Here is a 21,654-nt window from a genome sequence, read left to right as displayed (position 1 = left end):
CCTGTAACAAAGTGCTGCCCAAAAGGAAAAATGCTAAAGTTCTTTACTAGTCCTCCAAGCCTGACCAGCTGTTCCAGTCAGGCTGTGGAGGTACAGTTTGACGATGCCTGGTATAAGGAATGAAGTAGGTGACTCTTCAGAACCCTTTCCGGAGTTTCTTTGTTTTGTTTTGTTTGTTTAATACAACACCTATTAATATAACACATAAGTTCCTGTCTTTTTCAGTTGGGCCCTTAACATAGATAAGATTATAATACACTGTCAGAAGTATCAGCGATTTCTTGTGTTTAGATTATGTGCTTTATTCAGTCTGTGATATTTATCATCAATGTGTCTAAGAACAAAGCAGACATTACTTAGCTTCCTTTCACTAAAAGCCTTTTTTTCTCTTTTAAATATCAGTGGAGTATATCTCAGTTCTTGTGTTCAGCATCCAGAAATATTTCAATTCAAGTGATATATGATAATTTTTTTCCAGAAGTTGCTAAAGCTATTACCAAAGTAAAACGGCATCCTACAACATAAATCCAGTTATTTTACAACCATAAAGCAAGTGAAGGTTATTGTGTTTTTTCTAATACACTCAGAAGTATAATTCAAAATGAAATAAAATAATAAATAAAATAAAAAAAATAAAATAAAATAAAATAAAATAAAATAAAATAAAATAAAATAAAATAAAATAAAATAAAATAAAATAAAATAAAATAAAATAAAATAAAATAAAATAAAATAAAATAAAATAAAACAAAATAAAACTAAGCTAGAGCTTTTAAGACAGTGATGCAAGTTTTTGCCTAGCAGTATCATTTGCAGGAATACAAATATAATCCTGGAAATAAGTCACCATATGTGGTATAAAGGCATACAGATAAAATTTGAATTGTGTACTTTAGATACATTCCTATTTTAATAGAAATGGCTGTAATGTGGGAAAAGAAACAGACTACAGAAACTTCTTTATATCTAGTGATTGATTACAAGTCCAAATAAGTAAGAAGTGTTGATAATTTGGAATTTGTTTGGCCATTCATCCTAACGTGTAGTAAAGATTTTCATTAACTATGAGCCTTATATTAAATTGTTATAATTTATTTAAATCACTAAGGTTGTTTTTGTGTAAAACTGGTATCAGTGAACTCTATATGTCTGTCCTTAGTACTGTGTAGACTTGGTCCGAAATGCTCTTGGACCTCATAGAATTCCAAAGAAATAATATTAATAACTCACATCAGGTCCTTTACACAGCACCTTTGAATGACAGTCACTCCTAGGCCATCCACAGGTTCTTGAAGTCTTCCATAGATAAAAAAGGAGTGATTATATTTGTTTTCCTTCTGGTTTAGAACAACACCAGGATCTTCCAAGTGTTTTCATGACAAGAACAAAGAACACAGAAAGACAAAAATAGCCACGTGAAAAGTTGGAAAACATGAACCTGCTTTGCCAATCCCGATGACAAAGCTAGGTGACCAAAAGATGCAAATATGTTGAAAAGAGCTGGTTGTTGGAGAGGGAACAAGAAGGTCACTGCAAGCTGTCACACGCTGACTGAGAGGCAGAGTCTGCAACAAACAGGCTGTAATTAATTCTCAAGAGAATCAAGCTGCCTTGGAGAAATCATATCAAATTAGAGCCTTGAGGTGAACACCAGGTGTACCTGTAGGTCTCTTTGGTATTTCACTGCAGGTGTGTAGCACATAAATAATCATACTAACTTTAAAGTAGCTTTTAAATCTGTTTTTCCAAAGGATATGAATTCTTCAGGGAAAATTATTTTGAAAATCATATTCTCTGCAAAGCCTATCCCAAGGCTGTTGAGGGAAAACTTCAGAAAGTACAAAGCTTTCTGGACTTGCCTATTTGCTTGTATTAACAGCCAATTACATCCTATATTGTTAATGTCTTTACCTCAATTGTAGGATTGCAAAATATCTGTATGCCTCCATGCAGATCTAAGCATTATATTGTGTTTTTACTGAAGCTCACTATGATGTGATAACACACTTGGACTAGAGCTTTCTTGCACTTTCTTGTACTGCATGTGCAACCTTAGCATTCATCTGCATAAGGCAGAGGCTTTAGGGAAGAATTAGTTGTAGATGAGAGTGAAAAATATATGTGAAATATGTTGCTTATTATTAGAAAAAGTCTAGTTTAATAATAAAAAATAATAATAAAAAAAAATCCAGAATGGACTAATGCTTGTAGTTGCTATTTTTTTTACAGTTGGCTTATGAGGTTTGGCTTTGTTGGGTTGGGGAGAGGCTGGTATACTACTGAATAGCAGAAAGCACATCCTTCAACAGTTTGTTCTGCTAAATACAAGAAAAGATCAAATTTACAAGATTCAGGAGCAGGAAAGTATGCTTTGTCTTTTCTCACCCTTCATTTCACAGCTCCATTAATACTGTGTCTGGATGCAGCCTCACAAACACGTGTGATGTTCTTGTTGTTTGTTAAAATGCTTTAAGCATGCTGAGGGAAGGCATTGAAGGACAGGTGGTCAGAGCAGAGCCATGTGTGCAAAGAACAATTTAGACATAATCTCTTCCGTAAATAGTCTCCCTCATTACACTGAAAATGTATACCTTGGAAGAACTTGACTGGACTTGGAACTACTGTGCAGACCAGGCATCTAGTTATTTCCCCTCCTGCACCCACACATAAGGTGCAAGAAATCTGTATCATTTCCAGCTCCCTACATCTCACTCCTTCGTAGGCAAGATACAGGACCATTTTACATTCTTTCTGTCCAACTGGAGTGTAAGGAATATTATTAATCTACAGGGGACACTGCGTTGCCTTGTTTGGCTGTTAGCCAGAAAAACAATCCAAAATTTTCACAGTGTGGTAAAGGGAAGGGTTTTGTGAGAGAAGATGGGACCAAGCTCAGGAAAAAAAATGAACTAAGACAGAAACAAGAATCACAGTCTGGAAGCAAAAGTCAGGCAGTAAAGAAAAAGGCAAGGCATGGGATGCAAAATCCAGGATCCAGGCAGAACAGTATGCACCAGCCAGAAGGCTAGAGTAGGGCAAGAAGGGCATCTAGCATTTACTAGAGACGCTCATTAGCTAAAGCTATACTGGAAATTTTTCTTGCTGAGCATTAAAAGCCTAATTCCAGTGTAACAAATGCCTGGCAAGGAATTGATCTACAGAAGACTATAAAGATATGTTGGCAGCAGAGCAATTGTCAACTAATTGTCAACTAGCTTATGGAAATTACTTTTACCCAGCTTCCTGAATCTAAAATCTCATAAATTAACAGTTAATTTAGGAAAAGAAAATATCATTTGCACCTATTAAAAAAAAAAAAAAAAAAAAAAAAAGGAGAGACAGAAAAAGAAAAAAAAAGGAAAGAAAGAAAGAAAAAAAAAAAGGAGAGATCATAGTGATATTGCCTGTTTCAAAGGAGGGCTCTTCACCCCTGTATAATAGCATCTTCATAGGCTGTGATCCAAGCAAATGTTATTCAAATAGGTTTTAGCAGCTCAGATAACTTTTGTTCAACTAAATATCCATAGCACTTTTGAAAAGAACAAGGATATTCATTCACCTTCTTAGTATATGAGCAGCCAAGGTAGTTATAGTGTACTCTTGGCCCAAATTGCTCCTATGGTTTAAACTGCTATTTTTCATTCTGTCATGAACAGTAGTGCACAGTTATACTCTTATGAATTGCTATAGCAGTAGCTAAGTTTCAGTAACAAAAAAGAAGCACACAAATTTTGTATGGTTGTTATCAGAACGCATGTGAGTGCTGTGCAGTTTGTATGTCTGGTCGACATTGTCCTGGTAGAAACAGCCATGGCCTCCTTGGCACATGCTTATGTGTGCACGAGTGTAGGAAGTATACCAGATCCTGTCCTGGTTCCTGCTGCAAGCCACACCCTTACCGGTGCTGTTCAGAAAAGGTTGCAATTTGCTTTTAGGACAGATTTAGCCTACCATTTTGGAATGTAATTATCTACTACAGTTGTATTAAATCTGTTTTGAAACACACAAAAATACTAATTTTTCGTACAAGAATCAAGACTAACAAATTGTTAGATTAGAGAGGCTTGGTAGATAAATTTTTTTCAACTGCTGTTTCTTCCCATGTTATAAAACCACAGAACAAGGTATACAAGGAAAGCTACCTGAAATTTCTTTGCATTTACTGTACAGAGAAGCTTGTTATTCTTACCACTCAAATGTACCCTCTTATCTTGCTGTAATACAAGGTGATTTATGGAGTCATGCCCTGCAGTGAAAGGCTATCCACCTGCTGCTGACAGCATGTTTTTGCCCCACTATAAGTCTGGGATAATTTCAAGTTTTTTACTCCTGGATGAGAACTTAAGATTTAAAATCTGTTAAGGACAGAGTAAAGGGAATGATTTTAGATGATGGGAAATATGGCATAGGTCAGCTAACAGTCTCACACTGAATTCTGTCACATAAAAAAAAGAACAGGAGATGTGAGTTTGTTCATTTATAGCTGACAAAGCCTCCTACAGAAAACACAGAGTCCTGCAGACAGAAGGAACTTTAAAGAGGAAGATAGTACTCGATAATTTAATTTTAGCTTAACATCATATCACTTTGGTTACTGGCTTAGACAGATCTGTATGTCAGCAGACAGTGAATCCCAGACAACCTAGCCTCAGAAAACCTGTGGACTCATACCAGTTCTGGATACTCCATACTCTTAACAGTGGATTCCCAAAGGACTTCTAAGACGTCTGCAGCTCAAGTGAAAAATTAGGCTATAGTGAAATACAGTGATGAAAGAATCGAAATTTAATAATTAATTTGTTGAATTCTGCTTCTTTTTTGTGTAGATTCACATAGTTGTTCATTCTTCAGAATCCACGGTGAACAATTTCTTATAAAGCTCCTTTTCATGCACGTGACTATTAGCTAACTTTAATGTCTGCATTCTGCTGCATTTCACTAGTGTTTTCACTCCCAGAATATGAACAAAGTTCTCTCCTTTCCTCTCGTACCAGAAGACAAGCAGAAGGACACCTGATACTAAATCAGATACACAGCTGAACAGTGGTTTCACCAAAAGGATCACTCTTCTGCTAAAATACTTGTGTTTATATTTTTATTTCAGTTATTTATATTGTTATGACTCTCAACTGAAACAGTTTATCAGAAACTCCTCAAACTCCTTGGCTTTTCTTGTTCTTTCCTGGAATCTGAAAATTATCTTTTAACTAAGTTCATTATGTCAAAATAGAGTGTGTTTGGCCTCTACTCCATGCTCAGCCATGGCTAGTGGTTTAGTACATCCCTAGCAGAGGAGACAATGTCAGACACAGCTCCAGCACAGGAAGGCAAAATTGTATTTGCCTGCATGTGAGTAATGATAGTTGTTTCCACACCTTTCAGGTGATATCTCAAGGAGCTTCAGTATAATTCATGCAGGCATGGAACTCCTTCTGTTCTCACTTGTCAGGTTTCAGATGGTACTTTTGACTATGTGGTGCCAGCAGTTTGACTACCAAGCACTTGCTGAATTCTGCACACCATGTCTCCAGCTGGTATCAAGGGTCGTTGGCAGACGAGATCACAGGAGAAATCTGGTTCCCTATACCTACTCTTGCAGTTGATGAGTGCTTTCATGTCAACACCAATCTCACTTCACTAAATGTGTTTACTTAGTAATGCCAGTTTCTTTTTACAAATTTCCTTAACTATTTATTGTGTCCGCTTTATGACTGTGATGCACACTGTGATGAAGGATAGAATATCACTGCTGCATGGAAAAAGGATAATTACTGCTTTAATCTAAAACAAGCAGTCCAGGGTCATTTGGATATTTCAGATTTAGAGATTAAAACTGTCTCATGTTGTGAAATGTAGTGTAAAAATAGCTGTCTCTGTCTTCCAGAGCTCATTTCCAAGGGATCTCATGACACATGCCCAATACAGGCAAAGTCCCTCTTTCCAACTTATAATCGTAGTAAGAAGACATGTGTTCGTGCTGTTTGCACACTGACAGTTACTGAAAATTAAATATATAATGTCTGTCAAATATAAAATAAAATATATAAGTAAATGTATATGTATTAAATATATAGTTCATGTATACAAATATATATGAAAAGCAGCTGAGAATCTTTATTTGATGTCTAATACATGCTCACTGAGGAAGTATGTGGGGAAGACAGGGTAAAAGAGAGGGAACTGTGAGCTATACAAGAATGTTTATATATTTTAGCACCCTGAGGTCATTAGAATAACTGCAAAGTAGGAACATCTCAAATAACTTGCCAGCAGCACCACCAAAATCTAACTAAATGCAGTCTAAGCCTGAAAGCGGTTCATCCATTTCAACAGGCTTTTGATATTTCCAGCCTTCATCTACAAGGAATAGCTAGTGGCTGGTGCCAGTTGTGGTTTAAAAGGAGAGAACATTCAGCAGATTTTTATTCCAGTTCTTCTCACCATTGTGTGTGAAGGACAGTTACAGACCCAGCCTTTAAATGCTCTGGGCTATGAGAAGATTTTCAGCTGAAGTAACTTGGTATTGTGCCAGTGACTTTAATGAAGCTATTCTGATTTCTACCAGATGACAATTTGGCTCAGAAAAATCAAAGTCAGTGAAAGTCCCAGCACTTTCATAAGGAGGTGAGAAATCATGACTGGCAGGTTCAAGCTGGCGCAGTGAGGACTGCATGCATGCTGCACTCCTTTGATGGATGATTTCCGTATCACTCTGACTGACACATATCCAAATTATTTGGTGAGCAGAGGCAGTTCTGCCTAAATACTCAGATGATCACCCTGACTCACATCCAGTTGATTAGGATGGGAGGGAGGTCTGTCTAAATTCTAAAATGATGACGATGCCTCCCAAACTGCTTTTCTTTGCATCCCTATGCTTCCCAAAAATCTATCACTGAGCTTCAAATAGAAGTGTTCTTACCAGATACTTGGAATTGCTCTATGTAAGTACAAGTATCTCATAACTATTATTTGCTGAGGAGAAGGAAGGTCATTTCCTCTGTCCTTTGCACTGAATTAGCTGTAGGAAGGCAGTCAAAGTCAAGAAAGCCATATGAAAAAGACCCCCTTGTCTTTCTCTATGCTTGAAGGACTTGGCTTTTGTTTCACTTTTTCTAAAGGATGAAGCTCGTTGCTACCTGTGGTGAATATAGCAGGGACTCTACTCATAGCAAGTGCATTTTGCTTAAGCACATAATCTTCTTAAGCATGGTAGTTTCACATGTCTTTACTCTGTCCCATCAAATGCACGTGCTATTACAGGAATAAGCTTTGTATCAGTTGGTTGCATAATTCAGTAATTAGACCAGACTGAGGTTCAAAGGCAGTTTTATTTCATAATCAAAAACAGTAAATGAGAGAGTTTTGCCTATCCACAATTTTTTTTTTTAAAACAGTAATAATCTGCTAATACATGCAGTAAAACATGAGAACAAAAATGTTGCTTGAAAAAGAGGTTGAGAGTTGGAAACAGTTGTTGGGTGTACTTGGAACGCTTCCTGACAAATGCACATTCCACTGAAAAATCAAAGCATGTGTATGCACTACAGGCTGGATCCTAGTGCCACCATCAGCCAGCCTAGCTCTGGTACTGAGTTACACCAGAGAGCCCAGAGGAGGTGGTGCCATCTGACTTTGGCACAGTAAAGCAACTCTTCTGTTGATAGGACTCAGTCTCTCTGCAAATTTGTACATATTCCAGCTTACTCAGATCAGGCTGGGGTACTGCAAATAGTGAAGTGTATTGGTCTGTAGAGACATAACAACAAGATTCATGTCTCTAGTCACTTAAGGTCAGGGTCTGATTTTTCATGCCCCTGAAGTCATTAATTCCAATTGAAATAAAAACAAGTTATGTTTTGAATATTTTAAAATATATGTGATTCTTCTTCCAATGAAAAATCTTATTTGCAATATTATGTAATATTATTTGTAATTCAACGAATAATATTTCAAATATTATGATTCTGCAGCCTAAAAGAAAACATAAATACTAAAGCAACAAACTCAAGAAAGATCACAGAATTGCATTTGTCAACTCTTGAGGAGAGCCTTTACAAGTCCTAGCGTTGAAAATGGGAAAATTGAGTGTTTCCATTATATGAACAGGTCTCATACCATTTGTTGTTGAAGTATGCATCAGACTGATGTCTGGAGAACGCAGTGGACAACTGAAGGCCTGCAACCCTTTGAATTCAACCTCTCCCAAAGCTTGATGAAAGTTAGGAAGATCTTCATCCACCTAAGATACAAAATTGCCAATCACTAAAGAATGTATTGAACAAGTATGTAAGGAAGTCAGAGAGGAAGGAACTACTGAAGCAAAAAAATCATCAAAAAAGAAAGTCTTGAAGGTCTTGAAGGTCCACAAATATCTGCTGTTCATAAACCCAGAATGCATTTCCACCCTTCCTCTAACAAAATCTAGAATTATAGTAAAAGTTTAAAAGGTGTAACCAAGCCATGAAGAGAAAACACAAGAATCTCATCCCCTGTATTCCTACACTACGAGAGACAGTCGATTTCCCAGATGGCTTTAACAAAAAACAACACTATAGGGGAAAGCAAAACAAAATTACCTGAGTTATGCCAGCCAGCCTGACTTTGGAGAAAGTGGTGTGTTAACCCTCAACACACAAATGAAAAATATTATCCAGACAACCAAGATATAATAATACAAAAAGAGTAACAGTGTTTCTCATTTTAGCTTATCTCTAGTTGTGTTCAATTTTTAGTGCCTTAAAACAAGTCCAGAGCTGAGTTACACAACATGTGTAGCAAAGAACTCCTACCTTGCTTTTGGCAGGCAATCTAAGCCTACGCTACCATTTCAGTCTTTGTGCATTCCTTATTTACACACACCAAAGCCATCACCAGCTGTGGTTCATTTTCCTACTGTAAAGTGGACTTCAGGTGTAATAACTTGAATTGCAGACTGCAGAAAAAGTAATTGAAGACTGCACTTTATTCTCTTTCATTCAATATTTTTAAACTGTACTGATTTGTCCCAATTTAATTTGTGTTTACTGCGAATTGAACTCCACTCAGGTTAATTTTTATTCTCTGTGGTTTTTTATTACTATGTTTGGTCTAGACACAATATGGATCTTTGGCAATAAACTTTCTAAGCCCTTCTTCTTTATGTCATTGGGAAGTTTACGTCATTTACAAAGCCTTAATAACACATCCATCATAATAAAATCAAAGAAAATGTATGACCCTCATGCCACTCTAGCACCGATGTCATAAAAAAGATTAATATTAAAGAACTCATCGGAGATCATATGAAGAAAGTAGTTTCTCGTCACCAAAAAATTATCAGTTGCTACTGAGGTTTGCTGTATATTAATCCTAAATATGCATACTGAGTTTAAAACATAATTGTCAAAAAATATGAATTTTGGAACTTGACCTGAAAATAAATTACTACTTGTGTTGAAGAGTATTATCTGTTTCACTCTTTTGTTCCCAGAATACCCTCTGGTTACTAAGAGTTTTCTTTGGGAGGTTGCAGAGAAGAGAAAGACATTGAGTCAGGGATATCCTCAGGTTGCTCCACCAAAGGACCAGATGAGGATTCTGGACAGAGTTGAAAGAGAAGATGTACATGCAGCAGGTTCACCAGGACTAGGAGTCTCCTAAGACTGGGAAGAACATAAATTTAGGGTGTCACCTGGAAAAGGAACTTTTCTTCAGGACCCAGAGTGGCCTCATGAACATTATCACAATGGGAAAGCTCCTGAAAGCAAGTGCGTGGCTGAAAAAAATAGGTCCAAATAACAAGGACACAGACAGAAGGGGAAACATGGATTCTCAGATCCTCTAGTTATGCCTGTCTCATCCCCTCAAACCTGAAAACTTTATTTCTTCTTCCAAGAATTTCTGTGTTGTGTTTTAGTTCACTGGTTTGTATTCTACTAAAATTTATGTTTAGAGATTGAAACACCATCTTTTATTTCTGGTTGTCCCATTTTAAGAAAAACATTTACTTCAGAACTCTTGCTGACTTGTGGTATTATCACACAACTCAAAATTTATTTTGACAAGGAGGCTGGGAAAAATGAAGTAAAATTTTCAGACAAGTGACCTCATTAAAACACTGATCAGTGTACACTCTAAACAAACCACTTTGCATGCCTAGGGTGTTCTTGCTCTAACCAAATCCAAAGTATTTTGCAAATTTTACATTAGACAGACACTTCACCTACTAAATAAAATTGCCAGACACATGACACTTGGAGAAGGAACACAGAGCTTAGTAACACTGAATATAGACAAAGTCAGCTGAACCTAGGTGTTACTTATCTTTATCAGTCCAGAAAACAATAGATGGAACATCTTTGCCATCTTCTTGCTCCCATCACTGTTTCTCCATACAAACCCAGCTTTATTGTCAGCCTCGGGCTCCTACAAAGAGAGATTCCAAAGTTGCGAATCGCAGTTTCCTTTCAGGCTTCACATTTCTCTTGCACAAAAGACTCTATTATTTTAAATATCAATATTTGCATTTTAAAAGGCTTGTTTATTCTCTTGACAGGGAGGGTGGAGAAGAAAGAAGACAGGGAGAAATGAGTTGTAAACACAGGGACTATAACGTGTCAGGAAAACTCAAGTAATAATATATTTTCACATGTATCTGGTTAAAAGCCCTGGAAGGATAACATAAAGGAGATTGACTCTAATAAGAATATCTACTTACAAAAAAAATGAAGTGCACAATATATAAATAAGCTTTCAGGAAATGCTAAGAAATGATCTTTAAGCTGCTTTTCTCTAATAAACTTAATGTCATACTTGCTATCATGACCACACCATGACCAGCTAACCATAAAAAGTCCAAAACTCACCAAACATATTATAGTTTTAATAAATACCATATCAAAATCAGAAGTGGAACATAAGCTGTGTGTGGGCTGAAATTTAACTAAATAAGTCACCAATGAAGTAGAAGCCATAGGTGATACATTTGAAGGGATGAACTAGAAATCTTGCAAAAATCATACAGTTATATCTTTCCTTTAAGAGCATTGTTTAGATACAGCTAGGAGTTGCAACGGAGACACAGGTTCATATTTTTATTGGTATTACATTCAGATTCTTTGCTACTAATTATTTCTACAGAAGTGAAAATAGTGACTTATTTTGTATACTTAGTGGCTATTCCTTAGGCACTAATGAAGTTGTTATAATAAGAAAGGAAACAGAAATATTTTGCCTTTTAGGAGAGACAGCTTGACTTTTTTGATCCTTAAATTACAAATGACTTTCTTCTTCAGATATTTTTGCAAAGTTAATTCAATACTATAACTACTTAATCACAAAAACTAACCTTCTGAAATGTCCAGGGTAGAGATCTCCAATTAATTAGTATAAAGTAAATGGAGCTCATAAAAAATAAAATAGATATTTTAGACAGGAAAAATAGTTTAGTGGGTAATACAGACACAGACACTTTGCTGCCAGTATTCCCAGATTTTGTGCTTAGCTTTATTAAAGATTAACAATATAACTCACATCACTTCATTTTTGCTATCCAAAAGTATACACCTCTTCTAACCTAGCTGCCAAACGTCTCAGTACTCAATAGAAGTAAGAAGGTACTTGTATCAGCCATAGAAGGATGGCAGACTCATCCCATCCTAAAATACAATGCCCTCTGGAGATGGCTATTTGCTATAGAGGACGTTTAGGTGATTATTGATAGGAGTTGTGAATTTCATATGCATGGTATAACCACTGAAGTTATTCACCTCCTCTGTGCTTCAGTTTTCCATCACTAGAAGGGAGTAGTAGTATTCTTTGCTTTACAAGCATGAGAGTTAGTCAGTGGTTTTTTTTGTGTGTGTTTTTTTTTTTTCCTATTTGTTGTTCCAAAGCCTTGTAATAAAACAGCTATTCAAGCATGAGGTTTCATTTTCCTTTATTTCATCTCTTTATTAAACTCAGTTGACACATCTCACGTAGTCCTATGACTACTTCTGCAGTGCTAGACTTTCATTTTCACACAGTCTTTAGCCTTGCTAACAGGCGTATGAGTATGTATTCCAACAAAAACTTTTTCAAAAAAGGAATCCGATAATATTATCATAATACACATAATATGCTGTAAAATGCCAAAAAGATACAGAATTATTCCAGGTCCCATCAAAACCAACGGCTGTCTTTTCATTATCTTCCACAGGTACTGACTCAAATTTGTGGGAACGCTTTATAAATTGACTTTTAATTTCCACTGCCAAAAACAACAACAACAACAACTTAGTAAGTTCTTGCCCAGGCAAAAGACAAAATGAACAAGAATAAACAAGTAAAAAAAAAAAAAACCTGCAATAATTTGTTTTACCATTTTTACACTCAATGAAACTTAATTTACTGGTAACTTCTTGCATTTCAAATACTGTACAAATAATAAAATATCTTTTCCTAGAACGTGTAGAATCTACCGGGAGATTGAAAGGGAAGAGACTGTTGTTGCTCTTCCTCTTTCTCTGTCTAAAGGAGGAGCTACTGTCACTTCCTTCAGCTATAAGTAATTTGCAGACAAGCAGTAGGAATTAATTGCTGTGTTTTAGACTTTTACTCACTTAGAGTGTTAAAACAGTCATAAAGCTAAAAAAGGTGTAAAAGCCAAAGAACAGTCAAAGAAAATTTATATGCATTTCTAGGACTAGAGTATTTAGAAAGTGTAAAACAATATTTTATTTTCCCTAAGGAGAAGCTCAGTAAAAGGAATCGATTATTCCCTCAGTTCTGAGGTCAGTAGAGACTGACAAGATGGTATTCAGGCCCGTGGTCTCAAGTTCATCCTAAATTAAAAAATAATAACAATAATTATAATATCCTGATATGGCAGCAGCAATAGAAGCCTATCCAAATTCTGCATTGGTCCAGATTGATTTGGTAACTTAGCTTGGAAAGTAGAATGCTCAGAAGAGACTATTTTAATGCTTTGATACATCTCCAAAAGTAAAGAAGATGATGATGTTTTTCTCCCGAGTATTTTCCAGTCTACTAAAAGCATGTGGCCCACTTGCTTTTGTATTCCACCAGCTTTAGAAGATGTCTGATTTCAAATTCTCAGTTGCCTCATCAGCTGAGCAAGATTTCACAATCGAAACAAAACAAATATATTCAGATATGGAGCCTGCTAGTGTGTTGGCCACTTATGATTTGATTCTGTGCCCTTTGGTACACAAATGTACTTCCCATACATATATTCCCATTATTCCCCATTGCTAAGGTCTCAGGATTCATATCATCCTCAACTAAGATTGATTATATAGCTTTTGCTTTGTACTTACTTCACATTGATATTGTTAGTGCTCCATACTACTTGTTATTGTCATAATTATAAATTTAAAAAAAATGGGAAGAAATGAAACCAAAGTAACTTTTATCCCTATGCTGATATGCAACACCTTCCCCCCCCACACACAACCAACAAAACAGAATCAAACAAAACATAATCAAACAAAAACAACATCATCAAATACTTATTCTGCAGCAAGATAGCTGGTCTCATCTTTGGAACATCACAGAGATAAATGTACTTCTTGTTCTTGACATTGCTACAAAAAGTATGCATTAAAATGCAATTGTACAGAAGTGCTGAAAGGAAGAGTAGTATCTTGCTGTTGGTCATCCCTGAAACATAAAGACCAGAGGTGAAGTAGCAATTCATGCTGACAACTGAAAATTCATCCCACCTGTATGGACTTTGGTTGTGACGATAGTATGGTACAGGTGTAATATGGAAGAACTCTCTGTGTGATGTTTAACAGCCTTATCACTTTCAAAACAGCAGAGATCTAAAGATCAACAACTTGCTCTCTCCTCTGTTGCTCTCCCTAGCAAAAAATAAAAATAAAAATGAACAGTTTCTTACTGCACACAAGGCCAACCTGACAATGAAAAAGAAAACTAGTAAAACTACTGTATGACAAATAACCACATTTCAGCAAACATTTTTTATGTGTATGGGCCTATATGGACATCCCAGAGTATAGGTGCATATTTGCAGCCTTGCTTGCTTGGATCCATTTAAAATAAACAAACATTATTGGAGATGACAATAGTAAGCTGAAGTGATTTGACCAAAACAGAAAGGGGGATATGTGAGAATGTGAGACACCAGGGAAAAATAGAGGAGGTTTGGGTTTATATCCCTGAATAGCAATGCTTCTTGTGCTATTCAACATTTTTTTTTCTGTGCTAAAAGGCCACCCTAGATGCATAGCATTTAAGGGTGTTTATAGCACACACTATAAACTGCTCTCAGAAACATTCACCACAAATGTATTTCCAAAAATGAAAAATGGCTTAGGACCAAAAAGAAATTTAGGGATTTGAGATCATTGTTTTTACATACCTCATAGTATCCTTGGCTTTATCTAAGCATGGGCTTGTGAGAAAACACTGAGGAAAAGCATATCAAATTTTAACTCTAAAAAATGATTTCTATCAGCTCATTCTTCACTCTTCTTCAGTTCTATTTCTTTCTAGAAAGAAAAATAAAAACTGTACAATTCTGTCTTCTATTTTTAGCTCCTGCAAATCACAGACCATAGAGGCTCAAGGAATGAACAGAGGAACTTCCCACGCTTGTTCTGGGAACAATTAAGCACCAAATATTGAACTAATACTGTTCAATTTAAGCACAGAACCGTTCAGCTGAAGAGTTTTTCAAAGATCGGTAAATGATGGCTCCATTAGGTCTAGAACTTCTGGCAAACCCAGAGTGAGATGTATTCTGGGTGGGGGCAGAGTCATGCAGTCTGAAATGAAAAACTGGACTATATTTGTGCTGGTGTGATGCTTGTGAAGAGCTGTGCTTTTAGCACTGATTCCTTTTCATAAGGTTCTGTACTTGAGAGGATTTACCTAGTCATATAAAGGCAAATAATGTGTACTATTGGGATAGCCATAAAAAACTTCTTAGAACTTTTCATTCCAGAATTCCTGAAAGCTCTCAATGACTTTGAAGACTGGTCGTCAGATGCCTTCCACAAACAATAGCCTCAGGGATAAAATGCAGCAAGTACTTAGCAGACCCAGGAGTTTGGAACAGGAGATAAAACACACAAACTAGAGGGCCAGGGTAGATGGCTGCTGCTCTGTGACTTTATTCAGAACCTAAGATTTGACCCCCAGCTGTTGCTGAAATGCCATGGGCTTCCATCAAAAACTCAGTGCCTTTCTTCCTGTTGTTAACAGCTCAGGATCATGCCACTAAGAAAAGCAGATTCTTTTCTATCTATACATCATCCATGTGTTTTGTATTTCACTTTAGAGTACTGTGGCCAGACTGCTTTTCTTACTAATACACTACCATACTCATTAAAAATAAAATTTAAAAAAAAAATAGATAAAATAACAGCAAAGTCTTTGGAAGTTCCTTGTATGAGGCTTCAACAACCACTGTTTTGATAAAATTCTAGTGGATACCAGATTATCCCACAGTCCCAACCTGGTGACTCATTTCACCATTGTTGCACATCAAAGTGCACCCTTATTAATCAGGCTAACCAAATTAATGCAGTTGTGTTATGACTTGCCAAGTCTGGAATCTTTTTTATTTTTAATATATAGTGTTGTATTTATTGTGATTGAGTCTGTAGAATGCTTTTATTGTCCAAATACACAGAGTATTCATGAAATACGAAGAAAGAACCTACATGAATATTAAAATTTATGATATTAAGAAGGAGAGGAGAATTAACATAGCAAATTCACTGTAGTAAAAATTTTTATGGACCAGTTTAAAACTTCATGTTATTTCATATTTAGAGTTGTCCAGAAATGTACATGAAATGCCAAGCTCCTAGATATTAATATTCTTAACAGTCAAGATTTTCATTTCTCAGAGCTGCTGTGTTGGTATAAAGAAATAATAAAGAAACAGTTGGTACTGTTGACATAATTCTTGGGTAATGTTATATCTAAAGATTCTAAAACTTCATAAGGCTGATCTCGGGACAGGCAGATATCGATCCTCTAAGGAGCCTAGGCAGTTTCTGTTCCCCCCCATATGATTATAAAAAGGATCTCTCTGCAAACTTACCCTTTTGACATTTTTACTCTTTTGGGGAATTGTGGATCTGACAGAGGGTCACACTCAGTAAGCTGTACACCAGATGATCCAATTAATGCTGCCCCTAATGTTGCCTGACTGTTTACCCCTGTTTGCACGATATGATAAGTATTTGAGTACACCATAGCCACACAACCCTAAATACATAACCAATATTGGTGCGGGCCAGAGCTCACTCCACATTATGTGAGCAGGTTATGTTTCCTAAATAACTACAGCCCAACCCTGATTTCTCCAAAGACAGCTTTCTTCTCTACCAGCATGATGGCTTTCAGCTTCAGGACCAGAAGCGCATTGGAGAAGCTGGATTATAATTGTTGATAAATGTATGTTGCTGTCACTGAGTTGTGAATCAGAAGCTATAAAATGAAACACTTTGAAGGAAATTAGGCTCCCAAGCATAAACTCAAAAGTAATTCACGTGACCATCAGATTAATCAAAAGTTTTTCCATCTCACTGTCTGTTTCAGGCTGTTTCGGGCTGAATTTAATCTCTCCAGGTTTTCTCAACACCAGTGTTTGTTCAAGCCACATAGAGTGATACTTTCTCAGTAACTTTAATTTATCCTGGATCCTACTTACAGGCAAATGAAACTTGTCTAAACAGTAGGTACTGGAAAGCTGTCTGACCGTGCCCAGGTAGCATACTTCATTTTCAGCAGGGAGATGCGTTAGCTGAGAGAGGAGTTTGCGTATTTCTTAAGATGATAAGAAGAGTAGGTTTAAGACCCAGTTTACCAGCCAGTAAGCCAGTACACCATAGTACTTACAAGAAGAGTAGGTTTACATGACCCAGTTTACCAACCAGTCGGTTTCATTTAGTGCCGTCCTTTTCAATAATAAAACCATTATTTTTTCAAACAGCAATGTGATATTTTCAAGTACTTCATTCTCTTCGTTTTGAAGATATCTCTTCAGCTGCCAGTCAACATCAGTAAGAATGCTAAGGCAGTAGGACATCTCACCCTGAAAAATGTTACAGAAGAGTCTTTAAACTCCTGGACATGCAAATTTGAATTCTGGAATACTTCATGTAATAGTGCAGGGGAAAGCATTGTGCTAATCCCTAGTGAAATGAAAACCCCATATGAAAAAGAATCAACAGGAAAAATCCTTTTGTTTTCTAAATATATTATGAAAATCTTAATTCAATGATATTTGACTAGGCATATTTTGTCTCCATTTCTGCTGAATATAGTCTCAGTAGACTCCACATAGTTTCACAATAACTCCATCATGATTTCTCTGCTATGGTTTAATATTTTATCCCATTTATTAAATACAGTATTAATTTCTGCTCATGTAAAATCTTATGCACAGTCTCTGCTTTTGTCCATCTGCTAGCACAGGAACACTGATGCAATTTGACAGTGTTGTAATCAATATTTTGTTTTTCCATATACCTGTAAAAGCTCAGACTTGAGCTTAAACCAAGATGGTAGATGGCTGGAATCAGAGGAAAGGAGGAGAAAGGAAGAATTCTATATTTGAAATCAGAACTAGATTAAATACATAAAAGGCATTTTCATTTCTTTATTACAGCCAATGGTTATTCTTGATGCTGATCACACACAAACTCTGCCCTATGCAAAAAAACACAGCCAGGCCAGAATTTGATCTGGCACTAGTACAGCACTTACAAGTAATTGAATAATCATTGTCATATAATACACTGTATTATTACCATTCATTAAGGGTGGATTCCCATTCAAGTTTTTGATGTAGTTAATTTTAGTGCTAGAACACAATGCTTCATTTTAAAGGCATTTCAGGTAGGGTGATTTGTGTACTATTTTTGTTTCCTTTGCCCCAATTATATACCCCAGAAGCCACCTACCCAATTTGACAGGCTGAAATGTGCAGTTCCCTGTGATGTTTTACTCTGACAAAGGTAGTCAAAATGCATTTCAATTTGTAGAAACAATCTGCCAGTGTCTAATTGTGGAGGTAAATTTTTCAAGTTATGGAAACTGGGAAAGACCAATACATGTCTTAATGCATTCACACAGGACACTTTGAAGACTTGGTGTTTGGAAGATTAGCATAGCAGATGTCAAACATATATTTTTAAAATATGCTTCCTAATTTGTAAATATAATTTTTCCCTTGGTCTTCAGTATACTAAACAAAACATTTATGAAGCTGGAATAAGAAAAAAAAAAATCTGAGCTGCATAGTTTCTGCTTTGCTGTTATTTAATTACCTGATCTCACTGAGCTTAAAATTACGGTTGCTGGATTTTGACCAAGATCACATAAAGGTCATTACATTTTAAGCTTTCAGGCATCTATGAAATGTACTAAAATACACAGTTTAAAGATTATCTTCCAAAAACCTTAAACCAAACAAGACAAAATAGGAAGCAGGTACCTGATCTAAACCTACCTTATATCCCCACCATCCCAAGACCATCAGCACCAGGCTCAGGGCTGTCAGGATAAACCCTTGTCTTTTCCAGAGTGTAAAATTTGTTTTGCAGCAGGGCAATATGTATTTTCAGACAACAGGGGAGATGGACTTGCACAAGACAGTCAATGGGGCCATAGTTTTAGTCAGTTGCTGAAAAGCATTCATTCAGACAAAAAAGCCTCATTAGACAACCCAGGTTCCTTTTTCAGGAGTGCAGTCAGCTCCTCACATGAGATACAGGGTACAAGCTTTTCTGACAGAGGTTAAATTTTTCTGTGTAACTGTATCACTAGTGGATTAAAATGGAAAAAGGAAAGGTATGTGAAATGTGACAGCGGCAGAGATTTCCCAGGCCACTACCTATTCCTCAGTAATAGCAACAGTTTATGTTTTCAGTCGGAGCTGTTCTAGTCAGATTTGTTCCCATTTTTCTTTCACACAGGGAATTATTTTTCCTAAATACTTGAAGATATAACATAAAATGTTAAGAGCTCCAGATTTAGTGTCCTCCAATTTGTTCTCCCAATGAACTTGTAACCCAGATAATAAAATATTATGACTTTTCCCAAAAGGAAGAATTTTGAATGAGTCAAAATATTATCCATGTATAAGAAAGAGAAATGGCTGAGCAGCATTCAGAAATGGACAATAGGCTATCGTCTAATGTTTTTCTTGAGTACACTGTTTTGTTCCTAATGCTTGATGCCTACCAAAAGAAAATGGGAGGACTGGTTTAGATAAGACAAAAATAAGTCTAAGTCTGTCCTCACTGTTGAACATAAAATAAGATGAAATTCTTAAGGTTTAGAAAATATTGGAATAATGTTTAAAAAAAAAAATGTTCTAGTAATGTGCTCCATGTTGGAAAGGAAAACAATGTTTTGGGTTTTTTCATTACTACAGCACAGTCCATTATTTTGTATGGATGGGAAGGGTTCAAAAAGCCCGAAATACAAAAAAGAATGTTTTAAAGCAATCCAAAGTATGTTTAAAGAGTGGGGTGGCACTCAAAAACAAGGGTAAAAAATTGATCAATCAGACATTACACTAAAACGGGGACTGAAAGGGTAAGAGGGTGGACCATTGGGAAACTGGGAAAAGTGATCAGAACCAAAAGCAATTCTTGGAGGATCCTTTGGTGATGACACAACTGGTTTATCACTTTTCTCAATACTATATGTACTCAAAAGTCTTAAGAAAAAAAATCTAAACCACTAAGATACTGAAGACCCCTGATAACCTTCATCAAAGAATAAGGATGAAATGCATCCTAATTTGTCTTCCTTTCTATTTCTTTCTTTGTTCTTCTCCATGTATCTTCTTCATGTCCTCTTTTTTTATTTTATCAAGTAAGATTTTTCCTTTTTCTTTCTTTCTTTTTTTTTCTTTTTTTTTCTTTTTTTATTATTTTTTTACACTGTTTTGAGAACAATTGCAAGGCATAAGACAAGCCTTCTTGAATGAGAATGTCCACTTCAGCCTAAAAATGCCCTCTAAAGGACAAGCATCCCAGTCAGCTAGGATGTCCTACAATGGGAAGGTTTGGACCTACTGTGCTTGTTCTATTTTGATGATCTCTACTTGTCCAGTAAATTCAATGTTTTGGGGAAATATTATAGTTGGTTTCTATTTTACACTTGCCTCACACCATTAAGCTGATGTATGTATAATCAATGCAGGCATCTGAGACCTTCAGATGGGCTAGAACTATTCTGCAGTAATTATACATCTAGAAATCCTGGATAAATAAATAAATAAATAAATAAATAAATAAATGAATAAATAAAGGTCAAATTCCTTCAGACAGCATTTCCCATCAGGGAAAGAGAACATATCCAGTGCTATTGCACTTACTTCTCTCCCTGGTTTGTCAGAAGCTGGAAAGTATTCTTACACTCAGATGTCTGCAATAGAAATAATCCTCTGGTTTCCACAGAGAAAGATTCCTAGTTAAACAGGGAACTATTTTTGAACACTCTCTCTCTCTCTCTCTCTCTCAAAAAAAAAAAAAAGGCTCTAAGATGTTTTGATAAAATTTCTTGTAGAGAAACTGTGTGTCTGTCATGTTCTTAAGACAGAGAATTTGTGGCGTTACATTTTTTTTTGTGTGTGTGATATAGAAACACCAATTACCACATAAAAATTGAATTTTCTCTAACATTTTCCCAATTAGTTTTTCTATAGCTAAGACCCAGAATTAGCTTTTTTTTTTGTGACTACAAAAAGCAAATGTCAACATCATTTCAGGCAGCTCAACAGAACTGTTCTTTATCCTTCATCTTTCCTCTTTATTTTTTTTAACTTCTAAAATACATATCAGCCAGAATTTTAAAAATAATATGGTTTCTCCTGCTCTTAATATTATTTAATATTTTTGCTTTGTTCAGACAAGCACATGAGAAATTTTCTATAAAGTTCTCCAAATAGGCTTACTGACTAAAAGTAACTGTGAATTTGACTCTTCACATTTACAAAATGCTTGACATAAAGCACAGAAGGCTGTATCCTGATGTGGTTTTTAGACTGAAGAAAGCAGCTGCAGGGGCTGCAGCTCTGGTTTGGAGTTTTTTTCCAGCAAGGAAACCTGTATCACTGAGAATCTATAGGACAGTACCAGTTTCCTACTTGACTTGAATGAGTTCAGCTTCTTCTTATAAACTTTTACTTCCTATAAAGGGATTTTAGCAATGGTCTCACTTACTAAAACCTGACCAATCCTGTTCTTTTTCAGCGTAGTGTATCACTGTAAAACCGTAAAAACAAACAAACTGACAGACACATGAGAAAAAGCACTTTAAAAGAACAGATTCATAATGCTTATAATGCTTGAGGTTTGGGGAGTTGTTCTGTTCTCCTTCCAAGGCTTTAAATGACATTTTCAGGCCAGAAGGGTTATTAACAACTTAGTTCTAAAGCTCTTAAAAATCTAAACACTGACTGGATTAACTACAAGGGTGCAAAGGACACGTTTCTGTTTCTGACTCCAGCCCCTCCCATGTCTGTCAGCATGTCTGAATTAGAGCTGAATCTGATTATTGTGTTAAAATGTAGAGTACCAATAGAAGCAGATGAACTGGTGGCTCCAGGTAGTCTCTGGAGTTATGTATACATCCACAGTCCTGCCATTGCATCTCTGTTTTTACAAAGCTCGGGCA

The 21,654-nt window shown here is 36.1% G+C and overlaps 1 protein-coding gene across 1 annotated transcript in view; it reads right to left on the bottom strand.

Annotated features, from left to right (window-relative positions):
* LOC308196004 (uncharacterized protein) overlaps nt 1–21,654 on the bottom strand; it is a 214,890-nt gene that overhangs the window by 171,829 nt on the left and 21,407 nt on the right. Inside the window, exons 5-7 of the mRNA XM_080594358.1 lie at nt 14,369–17,056; nt 13,707–13,847; nt 8,119–10,407 (exon numbers count right to left, since the gene is read on the bottom strand). Coding sequence (XP_080450484.1) covers nt 16,874–17,056 — 183 coding nt within the window. The 3' untranslated portion in view covers nt 8,119–10,407; nt 13,707–13,847; nt 14,369–16,873. The remainder of the gene's footprint in view (nt 1–8,118; nt 10,408–13,706; nt 13,848–14,368; nt 17,057–21,654) is intronic.

The sequence above is a fragment of the Anser brachyrhynchus genome, assembly GCF_964034855.1.
Source record: "Anser brachyrhynchus genome assembly, chromosome: 5".
In the NCBI taxonomy this organism is placed as follows: domain Eukaryota; kingdom Metazoa; phylum Chordata; class Aves; order Anseriformes; family Anatidae; genus Anser; species Anser brachyrhynchus.
The sequence above is the reverse complement of the archived record's forward strand: the minus strand, read 5'-3'. Positions and strand labels throughout refer to the sequence as shown.